This window comes from Xenopus laevis, chromosome 2S (genome assembly GCF_017654675.1).
Source record: "Xenopus laevis strain J_2021 chromosome 2S, Xenopus_laevis_v10.1, whole genome shotgun sequence".
Taxonomy (NCBI): Eukaryota; Metazoa; Chordata; class Amphibia; order Anura; family Pipidae; genus Xenopus; species Xenopus laevis.
The window spans coordinates 51,803,319-51,825,015 of NC_054374.1; the positions used below are offsets into that span (position 1 = coordinate 51,803,319).

A 21,697-nucleotide genomic window follows, 5' to 3' on the forward strand; every position below is an offset into this window, starting at 1 on the left:
ATGGATTGGACTCAAAACTTCTAGAGAGTGCATCTGCCTTTGTATTTTTATTACCAGGCCTGAAAGTAAGAGAAAAATTAGATCGGGTGAAAAACAAAGCCCATCTAGCCTGCCTAGGATTCAGTCATCTAGCAGATTCAATATAAAGAAAAATTTTGTGGTCGGTAAAGACCATTATCACATGCTTAGCCCCCTCCAACATATGACACCACTCTTCAAAGGCCCATTTAACATCCAACAATTCTCTATTCCCAATGTCATAATTAGCCTCAGCAGGCGAAACATTTTTAGAGAAAAAAGCACAGGCAAGTACTTTGTTGGTTGTTGGATGCCTTTGGGAAAGAACTGCCCCAGCCCCAACTTCTGAGGCATCGACCTCTACAATGAATGGAAGCGAGGTGTAGGGATGACGAAGAATGGGGGGCAGACAAATTCTTTTTTAAGGGTTTCAAAGGCCTGAATCGCATCGGGAGGCCACATACTTGGATCTGCACCTTTGTTTGTTAAATCTGTGATTGGGGCTACAATCAGGGAAAAGTTTTTAATAAACTGGCGGTAATACTTGGCGAACCCTAAGAACCTTTGGGTCGCTGTAAAGAAAGAGGCTGGGCCCAGTCTAGTAAAATAATCACCTCTAAGATCAAGCTTGGAATAAATTTTGGCATTTTTAACCTGATCAAATAGTTCAGAAATCAGAGGAAGGGGGTAACGATTTTTTATGGTGACCTTGTTTAGACCTCTATAGTCTATACAGGGATGAAGACCACCATCTTTTTTCCCAACAAAAAAGAAACCTGCCCCAGCAGGGGAACTAGAGGGTCTAATAAAACCTCTGTCTAGGTTTTCCTGGATATATTCTCTCATTGCCTGGGCTTCAGGCAAGGAGAGAGGGAAAGTTCAACCACGAGGAGGAGTAGACCCAGGAATAAGGTCAATTGGACAGTCATACTGTCTATGTGGGGGTAAGGTCTCTGCGGCCTTTTTAGAGAAAACATCAGAAAAGCTTGCATAAGCTGCAGGTAACCCCTCAAGGGAAGAGACTGCCACCACTGGAGGAAGGCAAGAAACCTTACATTTAGAACCCCATTGGAGAACCTCCCCCGTTACCCAATCTACATGTGGGTTGTGTGCTTGAAGCCATGTTGTGTGCTCCGCATCCCGCTTTCCCAAATTTGGGGTTCACCCTGTAACAGGGTCATCACAAACCTCACTTTTTCCTCGCCAGTGGCAAAGAATTGAGGGAAAAAAGTTTACATGCCTCTTTAAATACAAAAAATTGGGTTCTGTCCCCATTAAATTTCTCAGGGAACACAATTTTGGGTTCATCGGTTTTAGGCACGTTGCACATCAAAGCAGAAGAACCCACAGGAGCGGCCACAGGAGGGGTGACTACTGGAGCTGGAGACTGAACAGGAGCATCCAGTCGACGGGTCAAATTGTGGAAACCTTGCATCAGGTAATCTTGCCTCTGCTCATGTTCTTACAGGCGCTGTAACAGTGTGTTGAGTAGCGCTTCAGTGGTGGAAAGAGCAGCGGCAGCTAGACCTTCTTCGTCCATGGCCCGTTATAAAGTAACGGTTGGCACCCAGAATTTAGAACCAATGCCAAGCAGCCAGGTCTAGGCTCGTGCTTCTTGTCTGTAGCAGCCGCCTTTGGCCTCGAGAGGAGCCCTCAGCTACTCAGATGCCGCCAGGTCTTAAAACGAGAGGTGCAAGGCGAAAGGTTCTAAACAAGCGAAGGGGCACAACTGTAAGCAAAGTCTCTGGGCAGAAGGTCGTGGTGTAAGGTGTTTAGACAGAATCGTAGTTGGAACAGGTCGGGTCGAGGCAGGCAGAAAGTGAGAGTAAACGAATCAGGCAGGGTCTGGGCAGGCAGAGTTCAAAACGTGGTCAGGCAGGCAAAGGTCAAAACCGGAAGATGAAATAGATGGAAAAGGCAGAAGAGATAGTCGGATTTAAGGCAAGGATCAGGAGACAGAGGTCAGAATCGTCAGCAACAAGCAGGGGTCACAACAGGTAGTCAGAATCAGGATCAAGATCAAAATAGGAAAAGCTAACAGCACCAGGAACAAATCCTATAACAGGCAAGGTCAGAACGCCCAAACAAACAAACTATTTATACATTTAAACTTCGCGCCCTTGCACGCTGACGTCATCACACCAGCGTGCATGTGCCTTTAAGGTAGCGTCACCGTGCCACTAGACCACCAGGTAGGATCGCTACATTTATCATCTAAAAACAAGAAACACTGGTTTACCTAGTGAAAATTTTTTATAAAAAATTTGTTTCATTCTAGTCTGTTTATAAGTAATAACAGTTTATTAATACCTACATCTCAGTACATGAAAGATTATACTTTATTATACTTTATTATACTTCTTTCTATATATAATTTTTTTACCAGTGGAAAGCTTGTGTAATTTAATCCGATGATCTCCTTAGAAGAATTTTGAGTTATGATAGTGTCTGACCACAATTAAGGCGGAGTAGACAGTACAATGTGGGCTAACAAAAAAGAGACTGACTTATTCAAGGCAGCTTTCAGATAGTTATGTGAAAGCTTGCCTTTTGCTGGCAGCAAGTCATTCCACACAGAAGCAAAGAAGACAAAAATGCTTAAATGGATTCAGGGCTCTGCCTTACTGAACTTGCAGCTCAGTTCCTTTCGCTGATTGGTTACATCTGCTGCTTGGTGACTTTATTCATACCTAGGGATGTATCGAACTGCCGATTTGGTGTTCGCGAACGCCGTTCGAACACCGGCAAAAAATGCGAACGTTCGCAAACAGTTCACGAACTTCGAACACCCGCTAAAATCGTTCGATTCGAACGTTCGAAGGATTTTTCATTCGAATCGAACGTTCGAAGGATTTTAATCGTTCGATCGAAGGATTTTCATTCGAATCGAACGTTCGAAGGATTTTAATCGTTCGAACGAATGGAAATTGTTCGAACGAATGGAAATCGTTCGAACGAATGGAAATCGTTCGAAAGAATGGAAATCGTTCGATTTTAGCGGTCGAATGGTCGAACGATTTGTATTCGAATCGAACGCGAACTCAAAATGCGAACGTTCCCAAACGTTCACGAACATTAGGCGGACGCGAACGGTCGAAGTTCGCCGGCGAACAGTTCGCTACATCCCTATTCATACCTCATTGGTTGACTGTATCGCCAGGTATGCTTGTCAATGAAAGCTATTGACTTGGTTTGTGGCAGACCTGTGTCATTCAAGATGTGGGTTCAAGAGAGTGTCAGGATTTCTAAACTATCCTTGACTTGCCTTTTCAGATCCAGTTGGGTTGTATACCTACAGTATGTGTCTATCGGTATTCTGTGGGGAGCTTGGATTTTTGGTCTCAACACCTGCTTGATCTGTCTGAAGTGCATCGTTGACCAAGATAAATATGTTAGAAAAAGAGCAATTATGATTGGAGTGCTTTTTTTACTAGCTGGAGCCTTGTATTGTATCCTACTTTGCCTATGATGCCTTTGTGAAATTTTGGAACTTGCCCAAAGACATTCCTTGTTTTGAATATGGAAGTGCCATGTTTTCTGTCTGGGCTGGTGGGTCATTCTTAATAGCAGGTGGAAGTGTACTCATGGTTTCCCATTTCTACAATGGCCATGAAGGAACTCTACCAATGGGTTCAAATGCCACAACCATAAACCTTGAACCTGTCTAAAAAGTCTGTTATTGCTACAAATAGTTATTCCAGAATTACATTTCATCACACGGATTTTTAATCAGTTCAAATTTTACCATTCAAATTTTAAAATATTTCTATATATATCAATAAAATGCCTATAAATCACAGACATGTTAATTTTTTATCCTTAAAAGCAAAAGGAATTTTAAGTCACAAATGATGTCTCTTTTCTACACGTGTGCGGTTTTACAATGAAGGGTAAGCTGAGAATAATAGGAGCCTTTGTGTAAATACTTCACTCACATGCTTTTTAAACTGGCTCCCACCCCTCAGCAAGCCCAAACTGTAGGCATAGCAATTTCCCATTCAGCATATACAAGCCAGATAATACCCACACAAGTCGCATATTTGAATTTATAATGAGATGTTTATTTTTGATGATCTTTTAAAATCCAACATGTACTTTGTTACATGTACTTCTATTGGAGAAGTTTATTCATCCCACAAACTGTAATTCTAGTGCAGCTTGCTCTATATGATCCATCAAAAATGATGAGAAAAGAAAATAATGAGCACAGTTTTACTTGTAGTGTTTAAAGGCTGTTAGCAGTGAAATATATGTATTTTTATATTTATATATTTTTAATAGTAGTACCATATGATAATTGAACTACTTCTATCACAAATAACTACACTATATAATCAGCATATCATATCAGCATGGTACATTTGTAGTCCAAATGTTACTATACATACATATGCATACCTTTGCATGGTATGCATTGATTATAAAATTTTACCTGGCTTTAACATACTCTACTCATACATGGGCACACCTTGAATACACACTAGGCTGTATTTAAGCTAGTTAGCAGCCTATTGGTTAGTGTGTGGGGCTAAAACAAAGGTGGCCTCCCTAAAAAAAAATGTGATTATGGCTAATTCAGGTATCCATGGGTTAGGTCCACAGCTAATGCATCTGTACAGGACTCAGCATGTTATCCCATGTATGGCAAAAACCTAACTGGTTGCTACAGACAACATGTCAAACTTACCGAACAGGAGGGAACCACTGGCTTTGAGGAAGACAACCCTTACAGCCCCTCCTCCAACACACCCTCAACTAGGCACAGAGGGAAGTTAGTGAAGGTGAGATATGGGAGCCCGTAAAGGTGGCCATAGACCACAGATCCGATCCGGGATGACAACACAGATGCTCAAACTCAGAATACAACAACACTGCAGTTCAATCAGAAATGCGGATAAAATAGGTAAATCAGATAAAATATTATCCACAGTTGCAAGTCATTTCAAACAATATCACAATATGAACCCCTCCAATGTTAAATTTTGGGCTATAGAACAGATCCAATTGGGAATCAGAGGGGGTGATCTGGAACAAGAATTACTCAAACGGGAAACACATTGGATTTTCAAATTAAATTCAGTTTCACCCAATGGGATCAATGAAAATATACTATTTAATGCTTTTCTTTAATAAACATGATTCAGGTATTTGGTTTAACATATCAATTCCTTCTAATAGTAGACACTATTCTAATAAACATGATTCAGGTATTTGGTTTAACATATCAATTCCTTCTAATAGTAGACACTATTCCACTAACATTTTATTTAAATAATCTTGGTAATAAATAATAATAAGTTTTACTAACATCTCTTCCTCAATAAATACCGGTGGTTGTTATAGATACCAGTGAGTTATATATCGATTTAACCAAATACATCTGAAATGTGACCGTCGCTTAGCAACGATATACACATATCTTCCCCAATGTAACTCTCGCGAGATCTCATCGCGAGATCTCATTTCCAAGTATTGCGAGATCTCATCGTGAGATCCCATTTCCAAGTATCGCGAGATCTCATCGTGAGATCCCATTTCCAAGTATCGCGAGACCTCATTGCGAGATCTCATTTTCAAGTATCGCGAGATTTTGTATTCAGGAAGTGATAAAGATACCACACCAAACGAGTCACTTTTAGATTTTGCCTTGACAAAGCCAGCAGGCGAAACACGTGTTGGCACACTGGGAAGCGCTTTTTGTGAAGTCTCCTGGGCGCTTTCCTTATTTTTACTATTGCAAAATAATTTCCTATTGATTTTAAACCTTTGCGACCGCATTGATTCTTCTTTTATAATCTTACCTGTTATCCAATGGCACTGTGGGATTTGTAGTTTTATAGGGAAGATTAGCTCTCCGAATTATAAGATAGCAAGGTAAAATTGAGACTACATTCCCAGTGACCTACTTTCTCCTCCGTGTGGGGTCCCAGACTTAGAAAAATACAGGCAGCTAGAACTTGGGACTTCTCCACCTCTAACAATTTTCCTATTCCTCCTTTCTCTTTCAATGCTAGTCTCCTTTGAATAATTTTATGCAAACGTTTTTTAACACCCTATAACTTTAACGGGGGTGTATGGATTAATTATTACTCACCAATTTTTATGCAGTCTTCAAAGATTACTTTAATTGATTTGCAGCAATTTTAATGAATTTAGTAAAGTTTACTTTTTAACAGTTAATCAGTTATTTACAATCTTCTATAATGAATGGATTTTAATGTGTGATATATAATAATGAATTAACTTTAATCTCACCTGGGTCAATTTAATCCTGGTTATTTAAGTTAACTTCTTAATTTCATTTGAAGCACTAGCACTTTATAGCACAATATTAATTAATCCTGTTACATGATTTTTAATTGCTAATGAATTATTAGCACCTAGCACATAGCACTTTATTGGGTAACCCAGCAATGGCTGCCCAATAATTGAAGCAACACTGGGTTAGTAACCGTTAACGAAACTGTTAATAAACTCTGACACTGCTGCACTAATATTTGAATTTTCTTTAATTGGTGGTCAATTGAATAGAGAGGGGTTTTACTTCTTTTCATTTCTATAACACATTATTTTGGTAATCACACCTCTTTCGTTTGGAAAACGTATTGCTTTTTTAGGAAGGTACACTGAACAATTCTTTCTTTACTTCACATTATAAGGAATAACAAGCAGCACACTCACTACCCAGGGGTCAGATTCATGTGCATTGTAGGGATTTAACTTATGGCGTTAGGAAGCACCAAGATGTATTCTTGGACAGAAGAATTGCTGCTAATATTGCAGGGGGACTAAAGATTGTGTTGTGCTCTGCTCTATGTACTGCTGGCTTGTGTGGCTTTTGAACAAGTGTGTGTAAAGCTAATAAATAAAAGCAATTTATTATTACACAAAGGGTGCTTTATTTGTTGTATGCAGTACACCCATGGGTGGGCCCGAGAAGTAGTGTAGGATGTGTGACTGGCTTACAGTGTACCCCCGATACCATTGGGCTGTGGACAACTTCATGCAACTCCCAGCAGTGTGCATTGGCCCCTTTAAGCACCCTACCCTGAGCTGGATCCTGGTGCACAGATCAATCAGGCTGAAAGTAACAGGGTGATTGTTCAAACAAATAACTTCTTTATTGAACAATGGCAGATGATATGGCTCACAGCAGTCAGGTAGTAAAATGCAGCAAATATTTTAAAATCAAATTCCTTGTTATTTATAGACGTTTATATAAGAGGGACAAGGGTGTTCGCTAGTGCAGTAACCCACACTAAAAAAGGTTTTGCATTCCTTTATATAGCTAATTACTGATTTTTTGCTTTAGTTTATTGTTCAGGAGCAAATTTGCCTGTGTTAGTAAATGTGTTTCCTTTTTTTGTGGCTACTTACATTGAATAATAAAATTACAGGCAACAAACACAGTGCATTGGTTTCTCCCAGAATAATAATAATGGTTAACCTGTAGCATTAATAAACTTTGTTCACGGATCCACACACACAATTTTTCTGCAATTGGGGAGCTTACCCCTTTGATTGTGTTACCACAGTATCAACATTTTGGGGGGCACACCCTCCCTTCATTATCCTGATGTGTGTTGCTAAGGGACCTTGCCGGGTCAACAGAGTGCCAGCACCACCAGTGCAGTAGAAGTGAATTACAGGTGTGCGGTAATTACAACATAATAACCTGTAGCATTGCAACATAATTTTACATAGTTATATAATACAAGTATTTAAACTGAAATAAAAATGTGATCTTAATTTCCCTAAAAATAACATCATTTTGCAACTATGTTGTAATAATTGTGTTGTATTTTATACCATAGGTTGAAAACAATAGCAAACAAAAGAAAGAAAAATAAATTTACAACTTTTCCTCTAGTTCAAAGCTTCATTAGGAATTCCATCACAATTTAGTATGTGATTTGAACTTCTTCTAGATGCAATGCTTCTAGTCCTGGATGTTTCACTAGTGGTGAAACTTAGACCATCACAAAGTATATCATCTGAAGACAATGGAAAGACATTAGGATCCAAATTGTAAGGCAACTTGTAAGACAGAAAAAAAGCCCCACTAATGAACAGAAGAATAGCAGACACAATCCCAACAGTAATCGCAGCACCAACTTCCTGTTTCTCTGGGCTGGACGGAATGTCATAGGAACTTGGAAAATATATGCTGGAGTTGTTTACAACAGAATGTAGGTTCCACGTCACTGGAATTATAATGCACATACTAGACAGCATAGTGAGCACTCCTCCAGCAATAAACCATCTTGGGATCACAGTTACATTAGGTCTACCTTGATATACATTCTTCAGTCCAAAGACGCTAAATGCTTTTCCTACTGACCCCAGGATAATAGCTACTATCATGAGTCCTTGCGCAACGAAAATCTCCCGGGGTACAAAGGAATCCTGAACACTGAATTCCTGGCAGTACATTACCTTTTGGTTGGAAGACACTAGTATATCCCTAAAGAAACAAGTTTGCCAGATGCCTATCCAAGCAATGCCAGAAGAAATTATGGTGGCATTAGACACATACCAAACTCTCCATTGTACAAGTCCAGTAGTGATTAAGCCCAATATCCAGCCGACAGTAGCAAATGCAAACCCAGCAAGTTGAGAATTTGCAGTATGTGCAAGGTAGGGCATGACCTAGTTCCTTGGTGGCTGTGTCACAATTTCCCTCACATCACCTGATCATAGATGTTACCAACTGACCACTGAAAAAAAAAAAAAAATTAAAATTATAGCAAAAAACAATGAACATAAAGTACAAAAGCTTTCTGTGATCTTTCGATGTTTGCTCTGCTTGCTACCTATGCCTTTCAGATGTATAACGTAGCTCAGTTGCCAAGAGACATTCCGTATTTCCAACTAGTAAGACTAGTAAGCAGTGGAATAGTTTGTGCTTATGTTTCTTGAGTAAGTTCAGATAGGATAAAATAGCATTCATTATAATCTATTACGTTAACATGAAATGTATTTAATTTCACATTCTCTGGCTACAATGAAACAGTTGCGTGTGGACCAGAAAACTAAAAGTAATTAGATTATAAAGATGTAAAAGCTGATGTTTAATCATTTATAGACTGTACAAATTGGCTCCACTCTAAAAAACAAAGGAAAAAAAAAAGTAGGATTTAAGTTGAATTTACACTTAGCAATATTATCAATTTCCGGGATTCTTAAACAGAGTACCATTAGGGTTAGTTCATACGAGGAGATTCAGGGAGATTTTTTCGCCTGGAGACTAATCGCCTCTTCTTCTGGGCGACAATCTCCCCGAACTGCCTCTGCGTGTCTTCCCATCCACTATAATGAAAAGTCCCTGCGCTAAAGCACACGCGGCGTTGCGTTTTCCGAAGTCGCCCGAAGTTTCCTCGGGAGGCAACTTTGGGCGACTTCTTAAAACGCAGTGCAGAAGTAGAGGCTATTAGTCAACAGGCGACAAAATCTCCCCGCATCTCCTTGTGTGAACTAACCCTAAGGTATTGGTTTACAGTATTTTCATGAAAAAAAATTTCATTTCAGTCAATGCCCAGTTTTTTCTAAGAGGTTTAACGCTTTATTGCACACAGTGTGAGCTGTAACTCATAGGTGGATTCATGTTAAAGTCAGATGCAGGGTTGTACTGGCCCATTGGTCTAACCTGCAGTAGTCAGTGGGGAGCCCCACAAGTTAAAATAGGTTCTCCCACTAACACTGGGGGCCTATTCATTAAGGGTCAAATTTAAGATTTGAATTTTTGATTTTTTTTATGGTCAAAACTGTCAAAATCTACTAGGGAATTAACCAAACTTGATTCGAGTTCTTTAAAAAAAATTTTTTATCATACTCTGGCCCTTTAAGAATTCAAATATGACTATTCACCACCTAAAACTGACGAATTACTGTATAAGTCAATGGTGCAGTGACAAATTTGGAGTTGTTTGACATCAACATATGAATCGAGTTTGGACGGATTTGATTATAATTTGATTTGAGCTTTGAAGCCGGTAACATTTTACATAATCTATTTTATAAATAAATAGACAGACAGACAGAATAGAGTGTTCAAATTTCGAGTAAAATCTAATTTATGTGAGTTAAAAACAACTCACATGAATATAAAATTTGGCCCTTGATAAATGTGCCTCCCCATATGAAGAGCAATTCTGGCCTGAAAAGCTACCTGCATTTTCAAGGAGAAATACATATATAAAATCAAGAGAGAAGGCGCACACCCTTAGATTGAATTATAGGGTGCTAATCCATAGGTGACTCCCTATAAGGGTCTCTGGAAAAATTGACAAGAATTCAAAGTAATAGATAGCACACCCAATTTAAAGAAAAATAAGTAAATTTATTAGAAAAAACAAATAAACAAAAAATAATAATAAAAAAGATCCTTTTTGATTTTTGTTTGATTTGTGCCTCTGAGGAAGACCCTTAAGGTCGAAACATGTTGGGTTCACCTTCTTACTTTTTTATTATTATTTTTTGTTTATTATTTGTTTTTTGTAATAAATGTACTTATTTTTCTTTAAATTGGGTGTGCTATTACATTGAATTCTTGCATTTTCAAGGAGAGCTGATGTGCCAGACAGGTAAAAACAATGTATTAAAGTAGTTGTTCACCTTTAAAGCGGAACTATCACAAGATGAAAATTTAATATAAGTTTCAGCATACTGAAATAAATAAACTTTCTAAATACAATCAATTTAAATTATTGAACTGTTTCTGAAATAATCAAGTTTATCTTTACTATCTGTTTCTCTTCATTCTCTCTTCATGCAGTAGTTGGGAGTAAAGATATTCATTGACAGTTAGATCCGGTTTATATAGTGAATAAAGTACCCCCTCTTGTAAAATATAAGGATATTATAAGTTACCAAGGAGTTTCATGACCATATAAAAACACGAGGCCGAAGGCCGAGTGTTTTTATACAGGTCATGGAACTCCGAGGTAACTTATAATATCCTCATATTTTAAAATTGGGGGTACTTTATTTATTATAATACACAAATTTTAGTGAGTCATGTGACAGAAATTACATCACTACTCACCGTTTATAACTGATGACATCACTACTCACCGTTTATAAGGATATAATTTACAAGATATTCATGGCTTTTGTGTATTATAAGGGGGATCCATTTGCCTAGAAGAAGATGTATTAGAGCTCACTCTATTAAATGACCAGAAATCCTCTCTCTCTACATGCAGGATTTGTGCAAAAGGCAGTTATTTTCTTTTTTCTGGAATCAGTTATTTTAATGAGCTCTAATTCATCAGGAAAGGAAGCCTCCCCATAAGATATATTGGATCTTATTGTTAAAGGGGAACTATCGTGAAAATTTAAATTTATTTCAAGCTTCTTTATACTGAAATAAGAAACTTTCAAAATACAATCAATTAAAAATTATTTTTTGTTTCTGAAATAATCAAGTTTATATTAACTATCCCTCCCTCAGCATCTGTTTCTCTTTATTCTGTCTTCATTCAGCAGTTGGGTGTCAGATAAATGATCCAATATATTTTATGGGGGGCTTCCTTTCCCAGGTGATGAATATAAACACTGTAATCCGGAAGGCAAAGAATGGAAATGAAGAGTTAATTGCGGTGGAGGTGAAAACTAACCCTAAAGTTTTTTAAAACATATTAATAGTAAAAAGATGCAGGTTGAGCGTGTTGCTCCATTAAATAACGGTACCAATATGGTTGTAACAGATATAGAAAAGGCAAATGTGTTAAATCAGTTCTTTTCTTCAGTGTATATAATAGAGGAGTCAGAGTTCCCATGCTCACTTTTTAGCTGCACAAATGGCTCAGCTCAATCTAGTCAATGGCTGACTCAGGATATGATTCATAAAGCTTTAATAAAATTAATGTAAACAAGGCTCCAGGGCTTGATGGCATACACCCCCGGGTTCTAAGAGAGCTTAGTTCAGTTTTAGACCAGCCACTGTGTCTGATTTTCTCAGATTTGCTTTCATCTGGAATCCTGCCTATGGATTGGAGAAAAGCTGATGTTATTACAATATTTAAAAAGGGATTACGATCTCAGCCTGGCAATTATAGGCCAGTAAATTTGACATCTGTGGTGGGCAAATTATTTGAAGGCTTGTTAAGGGATCACATTCAAAATGTTTTCCTAGTGAATGGCATAATGAGCAGCAATCAGCATGGCTTTATGAAGGATAGGTCATGTCAGGCAAATTTGATTGATTTTTATGATGAGGTAAGTAAGATTCTGGACAGTGGGGGGGCAGTAGATGTGAACTATTTGGATTTTGCCAGAGCTTTTGATACTGTGCCTCTAAACTATTGTCTGTTGGGCTTAATGAAGTCATTTGCACATGGATAGGAAACTGGCTACAGGATCGGGTACAGAGTGTGGTTGTTGGTACATTCTCTACTTGGAGTAAGGTTCTTAATGGGGTCCCTCAGGGCTCTGTATTGGGTCCACTTTTACTTATTTTGTTCATTAATGACTTAGGGGAGGGTGTTCTTAGTAATGTATCAGTGTTTGCAGATGACACAGAACTATCCAGCCCAATTAATTCCATCCAGGATGTGGCATCCTTGCAACACGATCTTTACAAGCTGGCAATCTGGGCAGCTAAGTGGCAAATGAGATTCAATGTTGATAAATGTAAAGTCATACACCTGGGATGTAAAAATATCCAAGCCACTTATACCCTTAATGGGACTGCACTAGGCAAATCCATTATGGAAAATGACCTTGGAGACCTTGTAGATGATAAACTTGGCTGTAGCAAGCAATGCCAGTCAGCAGCATCAATGGCAAATAAGGTCTTGAGCTGTATTAAAAGGCATTGGGCATTGATTCACGGCAGGAAGCGGTCATTCTTCCACTTTATAGAGCACTGGTAAGGCCCCATCTAGAATATGCCGTACAGTTTTGGTCTCCATTTCTCAAACAGGACATTATTGTATTAGAGAGGGTACAGAGAAGGGCAACTAAGCTAGTAAAAGGTATGGAAAATCTTAGCTATGTGGAAAGACTGACCAAATTTGGGATGTTCACAATAGAGGCGCTTAATATATAAGAGGAGCTTATAATAATCTCTCTAATGCTTTATTTACCAGTAGGTCTTTCCAGCGGACACAAGGTCACCCATTCTGATTAGAAGAAAAGAGGTTTCTCCTAAATATTCTGAAGGGGTTTTGGAATTCTCTCCCTGAATCACATGTACTGGCTGATACATTAGATAGCTTTAAGAAGGGGTTGGATGGCTTTTTAGCAAGTGAGGGAATACATGGTTATGGAAGATAGCTCATAGTACAAGTTGATCCAGGGACTAGTCTAACTATTATGTTACTATGTAAATAAAGACCAATTGAAAAGTTGCTTAGAATGGGCAATTCTATAACATGCTAAAAGGATAAGTAAACTTTTAAAATAAGCAAATGTAGAATTTACGTGGGTGCAATTTTAAGAACTTTTGCAAAGTAAATTTAATTTTTATTTTGTTTTTAATGTCAAGGATACTTGAATTGTTGATATGAATGTGCCACCTGCTGGTCATTTTCCAACCGTTCTGACCATTAGGATCATTTTGAGAAAGGTTTCTAATTTTTTTCCTAACTAGAAGAACATCAGAGTAGCTCCTGACAACTTTATTGACTGCTTGGTGGTCAGAATGGTTGGGAAATGACCAGCAGGTGTCATGGTTGTAACAAAATTAATTAATCTTAACAGCACATGTATCTTTTACTCTATCTTCAAATTAAAAAAATAATAATAATGAATCAATATACATTGCAAAAGTACTTATAAATAGCACCATCATCAATCTTACATTCACTTAATTTAAAGGTTTACATATCTTTTAAGAGAGAAATCAACCTGTGGGGAAAAAAACCCCTACCCCCCACCCCATCTTCCGGCTCCTTTGTAAGCTGATCGGTATTTCTGCGCATGCGCAGTTGGAGCAGTTTGCGACAACTGCACATGCGCAAAATTACACGGAAATTGCAGATCTCTCAGTCAGCTTACAGAGGATGCAGAGGATGGACACATGGAACTTCGCTGGAAGAATCTGCGCCAAGGGAGTATGGAGTATGGGGCATCTCCCAGGGGGTTTATTATCCTGGGGGAAAGAGGGAGGAAGGGCTACCTGGGGTGGGGGGTAGGTTTTTTTCCCCCACAGGTTGATTTCTCCTTTAATTAACCACCCCTTTTAGCTTGAAACACATTTTTACACCCAACACAGAATGGCTAGTTTCACTGAAAAAATGCCTCTAACTTGGAAATATAATTGAAGGTATGTTTTCTATGGTCCATACACTTCAGATAAGTTTCAGAAACCATTCGATTTGGTTATGGAACCAGCATTTGCATGTTACCTATTATAAAAGTCTAAAATTGGAAATTATGCAGGTTCTCACTTCTCCCTTTGTCTCCAGCAAAGTGACTAAAGTCTGATGTCATTTGTTCCTAGCACTATACATGGTAGAGTCAAGTTAGGGGATCTGTGCAGCCCCAGGCTAGTATGCTGATAAGAAAGTTCAGTTGCTTGCACATACCTGTATTAAACTACATTGAGAAATATTATATACTATTCCAGATTATCTTTCATATTTTGTGTCTGCATGTTTTTAATTGATGTATATTGCCAAGTTGCTTGAAATGAAAAAAGCTTAAGTTACATTTTTGTGAAGTTCCCATTTAAAGGGGTGGTTCACCTTTAAGGCAACTTTTAGTATGTTATAGAATTGCCAATGCTAAGCAACTTTTCAATTGTTTTTAATTTTTTATTTTTTATAGTTTTATAGTTATTTGCCTTTTTCCTCTGACTCTTTCCAGCTTTCAAATGGGCGTCGCTGACTCCTGTCTAAAATGCAAATGCTCTGTAAGGCTACAAATATATTGCTATTGCTACTTGATATTCCTGATCTTTCTATTCAGCTCCTCTCCTATTCATATTCCAGTCTCTTATTCAAATCATTGCATGGTTGCTATGGAATTTTGCACCCTAGCAACCAGATTACTTAGAATGCAAAGTGAAGAGCTGCTGAATGAAAAGCTAAATAACTCAAAAACCACAAATAATAAAAAATGAAAACCAATTGAAAATTCTCTCAGAATATCACTCTCTACATCATACTAAAAGTAATCTCAAAGGTGAACCACCCCTTTAAGCTATGTGTTTGACCAATAGACTTTATGGAGGTTTGGAATGAAATAAAAAAATGTAATATGCGCAAAGTATGTGAGTGACATCTGCTGGGAGTAGCATTCAGAATTTCCAGTGGCTTGCCAAAATCATAACAAATAATTTATCTTGACTTTCAGTATGTTACAGAATGGCTAATTCCGAGCAACTTTTCTTTCCCTTAATTTTTTCTTTTTTATAGTATTTGAATTATTTGCCTTTTTTTCTTATTCCTACCAGCTTTCAAATGAGGGTCACTGACCCCCTCTAAAAACAAATGCTCTGTAAGGCTATATATTTATTGTTATTGCTTTTAATAAATCCTCTTTCTATTCTGTCCCTCTTCTATTCATATTCCAGTCGCTACTTCAAATCAATGCATAGTTACTATGGTAATTTGGTCCCAAGCAACCAGATTGCTGAAATTGCAATAAATAACTCAAAAACAATAAATAATAAAACATGAAAAACAACTGCAAATTGTCTCGGAATATCACGATCTACATCATTAATTTAAAGGGGAACTATCACAAAAATCCATCCTTTCTGAAATAATCAAGTTTATCTTCACTATCCCTCTCTCAGCATCTTTTTCTCTTTATTCTCTCTTCATGTAGCAGTTTGGTGTCAGATGAATAATCCAATATATCTTATAAGGGGGCTACTTTTGCCTAGAAGATGTATTAGAGTTTACTCTATTAAAATCACCAGAAATCTTGTATCTACACATGCAGAATTTGCAAAAGGCAGTTATTTTGTTAGATTTTGTTTTTAATGGATTCAGTTATTTAAGTGAGGTCCAATACATAGTAACATAGTAAGTAAGGTTGAAAAAAGACCACGTCCATCAAGTTCAACCTTTTAGTTGATCCAGAGGAAGGCAACCCATCTTAAGGCTCTCCAAATTGAAGAAAAAATTCTTCCTGACAATCGGACTAGTCCCTGTATCAACTGGTACTATGAGCTATGAGCTGTATTCCCTCACTTGCTAAAAAGCCATCCAACCCCTTCTTAAAGCTATCTAATTTATCAGCCTGTACAACTGATTCAGGGAGAGAATCCCACATCTTCACAGCTTTCACTGTAAAAAACCCTTTCCGATTAGCTTTTCTGAAATTCATGGTTTTTGTTGCCCCAATGTATGTTTCTTTTTTGCACCAGACATTAAATGATATAACATTATGGTCACTATTACCCAGGGGTTCAATGACTTGCACATTTCTGGGTCATTTGAGATCATTAGATCTGGTTGGCTTCTCAACAACCTGTGCCATAAAATTGTCATGCAACAAGTTTATAAACTTGTTCCCATTAACTGATCTGGCAGTACTGTTGCTCCAGTCAATATTTAGGTAATTAAAATCCCCATTACTTTACCCAAACTAGCACCCTTTTCTATTTGCATCAGGAGTTAAGCCTCCTCCTCCTCACTTACATTAGGGGGTCTAATTTGCTGGACTCTTTACAATTGGTGAAGAACTACATTTATAAGACTTCTGCCCCCTCATTTTCTAACATAACCTCTTCCTTTACATAAGCTTTTAAATCCTGCCTAACAAACAAACACACCCCTCCTCCTTTTCTATTGCCTCTGTCCTTCTGAAACAAAGTATAGCCGCTGATATTAACTGCCCAGTCATGCAACTCATTCAGCCATGTTTCGGCCACACCAATCATATTTTCCCTCCAGCACCAGCACCTCCAGCTCTCCCATTTTACCAGTCAGACTCCTTGCATTTAAACATATATTTAATGCTGGTACCATAATGGTCAAATGACATGTTGTCTTTCCTATCCTTAACAGTACCCCCAACCAAATCTCCTCCCCATTTCCCCTTCCTTTGCCCACTACCTCATCTAACCTGTCTTCCAATGAATCTTTTACTGAACCCTCCCCCCCATGCATAGTTTAAAATCTCCTCCAATCTTCAAGCCATCTTCTCCCCCAAAACAGCTGCACCACTATCATTGAGGTGTATCCCATCCCTAGCAAAGAGCCTACAGCCAACTGAGAAATCAGCCCAGTTCTCCAAAAATCTAAAACACTCTTCCCCACACCAATCTCTCAGCCACACATTAATCTCCCTAAGCTCCCGCTGTCCTCACCATTCCTACCTAGTTTACTTTTTTTTTTTACACCTAGTTTTATCTTTACACCCAATTTTTTAAAATTGTTCTTGAGGACTTCACAACCTGCTTTAACTTTGTCATTGGTACCTATGTGTGTCAAGACTGCCGGGTCTTCCCCAGCCCCTCCCAATAATCTGTCCACTCATTCCACCACATGTCGACCACTATCACCGGGCAAGCAGCAGACTGTTCGGCATGAAGGGTCCTTACGAAAGATTACCCTATCCACTAGAACCCACCTTTCCTTCCTTGCACTCCCCCCACCACCTGTATTAGAGCCACTGCCTCCCAGGGTGCTCTGAGAATCAGCCTGCTCCATACATTCCAGTTCAGAGCTTTCCTCCCCATTTTATTTTAATGTTTTTTTTAAATAAATTGTCTTCTCCTTCGGACTGTTTCCAGCTTTCAAATGGGCTTTTAGTTTTTAGATGACCCCATCTAAAAACAAATGTTCTGTAAGGCTACAAATGTATTGTTGCTGCTACTTTTTACTGCAATTTCGATAAACAGACAGCACCACACTTGAGGTAAATTCTTAAAAGGCCTTTATTCCAAAAGGGCTTATTTCAGGATAAACAAACAGCAGCGATGTTTCAGGCTCACACTCGCCTTTTTTCAAGCTACTGAGCACACATTGATGCAGGTATTTTATACCTTCTAACACACCGCCATCTAGTGGCTAATCACAATGTCAATGACACAGCTGCATTCACTTACAATGATCATATATATCTACAATGTTACAACTTAAGTATAAAACAATGTATCAAACACATCCATCTTGTTAAGCTATTGGGACCTGGCCACTGATACATCAATCCGCTTGCCTGTAACGACAAATGTATAACAAAATAGTGTTTCTTAAAAATTATTATATACAATAAAAAGCTAACGAAAGATTTTATGCAATTCATACTCTCTATTTAGTCCAGAGGGGGTGAGATTGCCTAATGTACGAATCCACATGGCTTCCCTCTTAAGTAGTTCTTTTTGTCTATCCCCCCGTCGGTGAAGTCTGGGTACCTGATCTACCACCTGGTATTTCAATTGTTGGACCCCATGTCCTTTCTCAACAAAATGGCAGGCAACTGCCTGTTCTATCTTTTTGGTTTTAATCGTGGACTTGTGTTCGCGTATACGATCTTTTACCATGCGGGACGTTTGCCCCACGTACTGCAAGCCACACGGGCATTTAATCACATAGATCACGAATGTTGAAGAGCAGGTGAAATGTCCCTTAATTTTTATCGGGTACCCTTGTGTGAGTGGTAAATCACTTCACCCCGTTGACAATTGGAGCAACAATTGCATGCTAAGCAGGGGAAAGTGCCATTTTTTACAGGTCTAAGTACTTGCTGCGTATCCTTAATGTCTCCAATATCTGATCTAACTACACTAGACCCCACTGTTTTACTCTTTTTAAAGGCCATAATTGGCAGTAACTTAAATTCTCAGACATTAGGGATGCCATCTCTCAGAAACCCCCAGTGTTTCTGCACGATCTTAGTGATATGTGAGGACAGTGGATTATATCTAGAGACAAATGATGGGGGTGTGGAGGCTGTCCGCCTCGAGCTGACGCATGATGTATCGATGGATGGTGCCCAAAAAAATTTCATACTGCAATGCTTATGTATGGTTCTACAAAATAATTATGTCCTTTTCCAAAATGATTTTTTTCTCCAGATAAGGGGAACAGCGATGGGTTCTAACGTGGCCCCGTCCTATGCCAATATTTATATGAACAATTTTGAAGAAATTAACGTATATACCAATGAATTTTTCGGCAAATATTGTTGGCATTGGGTTCGTTTTATTGACGATATCTTTGCAATATGGACGGGACCACGTTGGACTCTGGACAAATTCTTTGAAGAGGTTAATAGCGCATCACCCCATATCAGGTTTACCCTTGATGTTAAAACTGACTGTATCCCCTTTCTGGACACTTTGATAATTTTGAGAGATGGTGTACTTTGGTAAGATCTTTACGTTAAACCGACTGATAAAAACACTATGCTTCATTTTAATTCATTTCATCCGCCGCATATTAAAAAATCTTTACCTAAGTCTCAATTCACAAGGGTAAAGCGTATCGTTTCTGACCAAAGCACCCTCAAGGAAAGAATGGATGAGATGACCATTAAATTCCAAGAGAGAGGATACCCACTTGCCCTGTTGAAAGAACAGTGGGCCCAAGAGAAAGCCCCGAATAGGAGGCAAACCGAAAGAGGGTGGGCGCTTGACTTTTGTCTCTAGATATAATCCACTGTCCTCACATATCACTAAGATCGTGCAGAAACACTGGGGGTTGCTGAGAGATGGCATCCCTAATGTCCGAGAATTTAAGTTACTGCCAATTATGGCCTTTAAAAAGAGTAAAACAGTGGGGTCTAGTGTAGTTAGATCAGATATTGGAGACATTAAGGATACGCAGCAAGTACTTAGACCTGTAAAAAATGGCACTTTCCCCTGCTTAGCATGCAATTGTTGCTCCAATTGTCAACGGGGTGAAGTGATTTACCACTCACACAAGGGTACCCGATAAAAATTAAGGGACATTTCACCTGCTCTTCAACATTCGTGATCTATGTGATTAAATTCCCGTGTGGCTTGCAGTACATGGGGCAAACGTCCCGCATGGTAAAAGATCGTATACGCGAACACAAGTCCGCGATTAAAACCAAAAAGATAGAACAGGCAGTTGCCTGCCATTTTGTTGAGAAAGGACATGGGGTCCAACAATTGAAATACCAGGTGGTAGATCAGGTACCCAGACTTCACCGACGGGGGGATAGACAAAAAGAACTACTTAAGAGGGAAGCCATGTGGATTCGTACATTAGGCAATCTCACCCCCTCTGGACTAAATAGAGAGTATGAATTGCATAAAATCTTTCGTTAGCTTTTTATTGTATATAATAATTTTTAAGAAACACTATTTTGTTATACATTTGTCGTTACAGGCAAGCAGATTGATGTATCAGTGGCCAGGTCCCAATAGCTTAACAAGATGGATGTGTTTGATACATTGTTTTATACTTAAGTTGTAACATTGTAGATATATATGATCATTGTAAGTGAATGCAGCTGTGTCATTGACATTGTGATTAGCCACTAGATGGCGGTGTGTTAGAAGGTATAAAATACCTGCATCAATGTGTGCTCAGTAGCTTGAAAAAAGGCGAGTGTGAGCCTGAAACGTCGCTGCTGTTTGTTTATCCTGAAATAAGCCCTTTTGGAATAAAGGCCTTTTAAGAATTTACCTCAAGTGTGGTGCTGTCTGTTTATCGAAATTGTTCACAGAACGGGTGGAAGTGGCCACCTCAGACCTGCACCTGCATCGAATATACCCTATGGGTGAGTGCTGACTTCTAATTTGCATTGCTACTTTTTACTACTCATCTTTCTATTTGGACCCTCTCCTATTAATATTCTAGTCTATTATTATTATTATTAGGCCCTAGCATCCAGATTGATGAACTTGCAAACTAAAAAGCTAAATAACTACAATTGAAAATTGTCTTAGAATATCATTCTCTACATCATACTAAAAGTTAACCCAGAGGTGAACAACCCCTCTTAAGGGGATATGAAGACTTTTTTTTCATCAGCTTAAATCTGGTGCGTTGTTTGATAAAACCTTCCTACGGAGTTAGTGACATCATTAAAATGTATGCCAGTGAGAAATTCACCTAATCTGTGTAAGGTTCCATGTTCTCTATTCACGGATCTGGAAGTTTAAACAGTTCACCTTTCACAGGATATCTAAACTGCAGTATTCCCTCCCACCTCATGTTTGATTACAGTGTAATAGCATACAGCCAAAATGACACAGTAATCTCCATATTTGTGTCTGGCATTGCTGATAAACAGCATTCTCACTGGTGTATTCTCTTCAATCGATGATCTTTAGATATGATCTTTAGATAACTAGGGGAGCAATGAGGCTGACAATGGGGCTGGCTTAAAGGAACAGTAACACCAAAAACTGAAAGTGTTTTAAAGTAATGAAAATATCATGTAGTGTTGCCCTGCACTGGTAAAACTGATCTGTTTACTTCAGAAACACTACAATAGTTCATATAAACAAGCTGCTGAGTAGCAATGGCGGAAATTGAAAAACGGCTATATTGCACAGGATAAGTAATGGATAACAGATAACATTATGTTCTACAGAGCTTATCTGCCATCTGCTGTGTAACTTGAGCCTTTTCTCATTTGAATGGCTGCCCCCATGGCTACACAGTAGCTTAATTATATAAACAATAGTAGTGTTTCTGAAGCAGACACAGCAGTTTTACCAGTGCAGGGCAACACTACATGATATTTTCTTTACTTTAAAACACTTTCTGTTTTTTTGTGTTACTGTTCCTTTAAGGAAGAGTTA

The 21,697-nt window shown here is 38.5% G+C and overlaps 1 protein-coding gene and 1 pseudogene across 1 annotated transcript in view; one reads left to right on the plus strand and one right to left on the minus strand.

Annotated features, from left to right (window-relative positions):
* The first annotated feature begins 2,620 nt into the window (after positions 1–2,620).
* Positions 2,621–3,686, plus strand: LOC121400524 (annotated as a pseudogene).
* A 3,452-nt stretch (positions 3,687–7,138) lies between these two features.
* The window catches only part of cldn34.S (claudin 34 S homeolog), a 30,237-nt gene continuing 15,678 nt past the window's right edge, over positions 7,139–21,697 (minus strand). The window contains exon 5 of the mRNA XM_018249240.2: positions 7,139–8,735. Within this exon, the coding sequence (XP_018104729.1) occupies positions 7,885–8,664 (780 nt within the window). The 5' untranslated portion in view covers positions 8,665–8,735 and the 3' untranslated portion in view covers positions 7,139–7,884. The remainder of the gene's footprint in view (positions 8,736–21,697) is intronic.